The 6,000-nt window shown below is 48.4% G+C and overlaps 1 protein-coding gene across 3 annotated transcripts in view; it reads right to left on the reverse strand.

Moving 5' to 3' along the window:
- The window catches only part of LOC139268542 (armadillo-like helical domain containing protein 1), a 65,675-nt gene that overhangs the window by 40,376 nt on the left and 19,299 nt on the right, over positions 1-6,000 (reverse strand). For all 3 annotated transcript variants that reach the window (XR_011594052.1, XM_070886851.1, XM_070886850.1), the window contains exons 6-7: positions 5,141-5,225; positions 1,513-1,632 (exon numbers count right to left, since the gene is read on the reverse strand). Coding sequence is in view for 2 of the 3 variants with exons in the window: in XM_070886851.1 (XP_070742952.1) it covers positions 1,513-1,632; positions 5,141-5,225 (205 nt within the window). In the remaining variant the exon portion in view is untranslated. The remainder of the gene's footprint in view (positions 1-1,512; positions 1,633-5,140; positions 5,226-6,000) is intronic.

Consider the following 6,000-nt stretch of genomic DNA (forward strand, 5'->3'; position numbering starts at 1 on the left):
AGAGGAAAAGTTAGTTAACACTGAAATAGGGAAGGTAGAGGAGCTGGAAGTTGATAGTATTGTGAGGGTTGCAATAAGTGAACTCATGAATGGAAAGTCCACAGCCATTGATAAGATTCCAGCAGAATTAGCGAAAAATATGGGGGAGGAGGCAACACTGAAATTGTCGAGTTGTGTACAGCTATGTACTTGAAAGGGGAATGGCCAGACTATTTCGTGAAAATCATCATAATACCTCTGGGGAAAATATGCGAACAAATGTGACAAGTTTCATACCATCAAGTTGATTCCACATGCCGCAAACATTATGCTCAGATTATTTACAAGAGGGTTAAGAGCAAGAACAGAATAATATTGGAATAAGGGGAAAAGTTGCATTTAATAGAAGACTGACTAGAAAACTGAAGAATAGATTAGTGAGGAGTTTGATATAGCATGTGCTGCTGAAACATGGATGCTGACGAAAGAGGAGGTCTGGCTTCTAAAGAGCTTGGAGATGTGGGTTTGAAGACACCTGCAGAAGTAAAATGGATCGACAAGAAAACTAATGAGGTGGTGTTAGCAATGATACAAGAAGAAAGTAATTTGATTGTCATCATAAAAAGTCAAATTAATTGCTGAGAGGGGATGGTATGTTGAAAGAGGTGATGGATGTGTGGATGCTTCTGGACTACCTGGAGAACAGGAGATCGTATGGAGAAGCACAAGACAGAGTCGTTTAGAGAAGGGAAAATTGAGCCAGAACCTGCATTAGGCCATTGATGATGTAAATGCTAACTGTCGTTGATATACTGACTGGCTAGTCTATTTTTTGGTCGGGTTGGTTGAGGGGGCAGAGGGCTGGGGGATTGTTAACATGGGGAGAGCACTTTGCCCTTCAGCACAGATCTTTGATGCATAGTTGAACCACTGGTTCAAAAGCTTATCTAAAGGATCGCACTTTTGACAATTAGCACTCCCTCAGTACTCATTACATGATCAAAACCTAGAGGGAGGCTTGTACCCACAACTAATAACTGGCAAGAGTGGTAACAACTGAGCCAAACTTACAGCACAAATTGCAAACTCTACGATATTGTTATATTTTAAAGTGCCATAATGGATTCCTAAAGTATTATAAAAATCAGACTTTGAGTATTTTATATTTAGTATAACCTAAAATTGAGCACAGATTCAAATTTATGAAACTGGGACATTTAAGTTCCAGTGTCCCTAACTGAGACTAAATCAAATGTATTACCTATGGTGTGCCATGCTAATACTCACATACTTTCTGATTGCACTAACACATAACAGTCCTTGTCTCACTTTACAAAGTTTTACCTGATGTTTTACTCACATGACTGCCTTTGGGATAGTGATCCAATGCTACTTATTCTACTGAACTTGTTTTGCCAAAAATACTAAAATACCCTGTACAATTGTTCAAACATTCAGGTTGACCATTGTTGATTTGATATGACTCAGTACTTTAGAGTTACACCTGGGGTTTTTTGCATTGTTCTTTCTTACCATCAAGAATTTTTGGTCGATTCTTTATGTCACTCATTGATGGATTAAGACGTGCAACAATTCCTTCCAGCAAAGCCTGTCGTACTTCATAATTCAGGAGTGTCTTGATCAATTCAATCGCTAAAGAACAGTAATTATTACATGTAACACAAGAACACCTTAATTTTTTTAAACACGGATTCCTTTCAGTATAGAAATAGGAGGATGGAGCAGATGCATGCGTGGCTGGAGAGATGGTGCAGGAGGGAGCAATTCAGATTCCTGGGATATTGGGACTGGTTCTGGGGGAGGTGGGACCCGTACAGGCCGGACGGGTTGCACCTCAACAAAGTTGGAACCAATATGCTTGCGGGGTGGGGGGGCGGGGTTGCTAGTGCTGCTGGGGAGGATTTAAACAAATTTGGTAGAGGGCTGGGCACCAGGATGTAGCATTAGAAAGGAGAAACAAAGTGCACAAAGGAAAAGGGGAGAGATAGATAGCACCAGAGTAAGAAATAGTAAGGTGGGGTCAGACTAAGAGAATACAAGAAGGTCTAAGACAGGTTTACAGTTGTGTGTTAATGCACGAAGCATGGTAAATAGGGTTGGTGAGCTGCAGGCGCAAATAACCACATGGGAATATGATGTCGTGGCAATAACGGAGTCCTGGTTCAAAAAAGGGCAGGATTGGGTATTGAATATTCCTGGATATAAGGTGTTCAGGTAAGATGGGGAAGGAAAGAAAGAAGGTGGGTGGCAGTATTGGTTAAGGAGAATGTTACAGTGCTGGAGAGAGAGGATTCCTGGAGGGGTCAAGGACAGAATCTATTTGGTTAGAGTTAAAAAAAATAATAGAGCTGACATTACACCACTAGGCCTATTCTATTGGCCACCATCTAATGGGAAAGATATAGAGGAGCAAATTTGCAGGGAAATTACAGCGAGGTGCAAGAACTTTCAGAGCAGCGATAATGGGGGTCTTCAATTATCCTAATATAGACTGGGATAGTAATAGTGTAAAGGGTAGAGATGGGAAGATTTTATGAAGGGAAGGAGAACTGTCTTGATCAGTACGTTTCCACCCCAATGAGGAAGGAGGCATTGCTGAATCTGGTTCTGGGGAATGAGTTGGGTCAAGTGGAGCAAGTGTCAGTAGGGGAACATTTAGGGAACAGTGATCACAGTATCATAAGATTTAGATTAGCTATGGAAAAGGACAGGGAGCAATCTAGAGTAAAAATACTTCATTGGAGGATGGCAAATTTCAGTGCATTGAGAACTGATCTGGCCCAGGGAAATTGGAATCAAAGATTGTCAGGCAAAACTGTAATCGAACAATAGGCTGCTTAAAGAGGGGATGGTTCGGGTACAATCGAGGTACATTCCCACGAGGGGAAAGGTAAGGCAACTAAAGCTAGAGCTCCCCGGATGACAAAAGAGATAGAGAGTAAGAGGAAGCAGTAAAAGCGCGCGTATGACAAATGTCCGGTTGAAAATACAAGTGAGAACCAGGCTGAATATAGAAAGTTCAGAGGGGAAGTGAAAAAGAAAATAAGAGGGGCAAAGAGAACATATGAGAATAGACTGGCAGCTAACATAAAAGGGAATTAAAAAGTCTTCTGTAGTCATATAAATAATAAACAGGTAGTAAGGAGGGGTGGGACTGATTAGGAATCAAAAAGGATACCTATGCATGGAGGCAGAGGGCATGGCGGAGGTACTACATGAGTATTTTGCATCTGTCTTCACCAAGGAAGAAGATACTGACAAAGTCATAGTGAAAGAGGTGGTAGTGGAGATACTGGATGGGATAAGATTTGTTAAAGAGCAGGTACTAGAAAGGCTGCCTGAACTTACAGTTAATAAGTCATCAGGACCGGATGGGATGCATCCTAAGATGCTGAGGGAGGTTAAGGAGGAAATCGTGGAAGTACTCGCCATAATCTTCCAATTGTTCTCAGATATGGGAATGGTGCCAGAGGACTGGAGAATTGCAAATATTACACCCTTGTGTATTAATTATGGAAAGCCAACACAGATTTGTTAAAGGCAAATTGTGTTCAGCTAACTTGATCAAGTTTTTTGATGAGGTAACGGAGAGGGTTGATAAGGGCAATGCAGTTGACGTGGTGTATACGGACTTCCAAAAAGGCATTTGATAACGTGCCACATAATAGGCTCCACTCTGCTCCACAACGGAGTCTGGGCCTCCTCGACGACAGCTGGACCTCCCGTGGCGGCAGATAACCTCCTCCTCAACGACGACCGGGTCCCCCTCTCCCACGTCGGCGACTGGCTCCCCTCCTTCTTCAGTGAAGACTGGAGCTCCCCTCCCCCTCTCCTCCACTCCTCCCCTCCACTCCTCCTCCCCTCCACTCCTCCCCCCCTCTCCTTCCCCCCCTCTCCTTCCCCCCCTCTCCTCCCTTCACCCCCCCCATCCCTCCCTCCCCTTCCCATCCTCATTTCCCTTCCCCCCACCCCTTCCGCTCTCCCTCTCCCCCCTTCCCCTCCCCTCCCCCCCTCACTCTCCTCCCTCCCTCTCCTCCCCCCCTCTATCCCTCTTCTCCCCCTCCTCCTCCCTCTCCTCCTCGACCCCCTCCTTCTCCTCCCGATCCTCCTCCTCCCCCCCTTCTCCTCCCTCCCTCCTCCCCTCCCTTCCCTCTCTTCCCCCCCCCTCTTTCCCCCCCTCCCTCTCCCCTCCCCTCCCCCCTCTCCTCTCCCCTCTCCTTCCCTCCCCTCCTCTCCTCTCCCCCTTCCCTCCTCCCTTCCCTTTCCCCCGCCTCTCCCTTTCCCCGCCCCCCCCTCTCTCCCTCCCCCTCCCTTCCCTTTCCCCCGCCCCTCTCTCCCCTCTCCCCCTCCCCTCCTCCCTTCCCTTTCCCCCGCCCCCGCCTCTCCCTTTCCCCCGACCCCCCTCCTCTCCCCCCTTCCCCCCCCCTCCCCTCCCTCTTCCCCCCCCCTCCCCTCCCCCCTTCCCCCCCTCCCCCTTCTCCCCCCTCCCCCCTTCTCCCCCCTCCCCCCCCCTCCCCCCTTCTCCCCCCCCCCTCCCCCCTTCTCCCCCCCCCTCCCCCCTTCTCCCCCCCCTCCCTTCTCCCCCTTCCCCCCCCCTCCCTCTCCCCTCCCCCCCTCCCCTCCCTCCCCCCTCCCTTCTCCCCCCTTCCCCCCTCCCTTCTCCCCCCTTCCCCCCTCCCTTCTCCCCTTCCCCCCCTCCCTTCTCCCCCCTTCCCCCCTCCCTTCTCCCCTTCCCCCCCTCCCCTTCCTCCCCCTTCTCCCCTCCCCCCCCCTCCCCTTCCTTCCCCCTTCTCCCCTCCCCCCCTCCCCTTCCTTCCCCCCCCTCTCCCCTTCCCCCCCCATCCCCTCCCCTTCCCTTCCCCCCCCTCCCCTCTCCCCTTCCCTTCCCCCCCCTCCATCCCTCCCCTCCCCTTCCCTTCCCCCCCTCCCATCCCTCCCCTCCCCTTCCCTTCCCCCTCCCCTCTCCCCTTCCCTTCCCCCCCTCCATCCCTCCCCTTCCCTTCCCCCCCTCCCCTCTCCTTCCCTTCCCCCCCCCCTCCCTCCCTCCTCTCCCCCCCCCCCCTAGGAATCCAACTCGAGCTGCAACCCATTGTGTTGCTTAGCCCAGCTATTCTTTTCTCAGCCCAACACAGTATTTTACCTTCATATTGCACTTCATAGTGTATGGTTCTCAATATGTTCAGAAGAGGTTCAACAATACACAGATGTACAATCTTCACAACCGCCTGAACAAGAACAAAAAATGCAATGTACAGTAAGATACCAGGTTGACATTTAAAAACACTTTTTATATATTAAACTCTAAAAATAAAAACGCCTTTTAGTTTCCCCAGCGCCATTCCTTGGCACAAAAGGCCAGCATGCAACTTCCTGCCAGCCCTCTGCCAATAGTGCTCCACAGCTGCTGACTAGGTGGTACAGGACAGTGGCTTGAAGTGACTCTTGTTGTGATTTTTTTAAATCTTTCTTTATTGTTATGGAGTAAATTAACTGACTTGGCAATACAAACTTAACCTGCACCTTCGGAAGTGCCATTTTTCAGATGAGTTGTTAAACCGAGGTCCCATCTGCCTCTCAAGTGGATGTAAAAGATTCCATGGCACTATTCAAAGAAGAACGAGGGAACTCTCCCGGTATCCTGGCCAATGTTTATCCCTGAACCACCTATCACTTAAACAAATGATCTGGTTATTATAGCATTGCAGTTTGTGGGATGCAAATTGTCTGCCTCATTTCCCTAAAATACAACAGTGACTACACTTCAAAAGTATTTCATTGGCTCTAAAGCACTGAGACGTTGAGGTCATGAAAGGTGTTATATAAATGCAAGCTATAAAATCGAAATAGAAAATGCTGGAAACGCTCAGCAGGTCAGGCATCGTCTGTGGAGAGAGAAACAGAGTTAACCTTTCAGGCCATTGACCTGAAATGTTAATTCTGTTTCTCTCTCTCTCCACAGTGGTCAATCATCAACATGGTCCAGAGTACAGGTACTATGGA

This window comes from Pristiophorus japonicus, chromosome 8 (genome assembly GCF_044704955.1).
Source record: "Pristiophorus japonicus isolate sPriJap1 chromosome 8, sPriJap1.hap1, whole genome shotgun sequence".
NCBI lineage: Eukaryota > Metazoa > Chordata > Chondrichthyes > Pristiophoridae > Pristiophorus > Pristiophorus japonicus.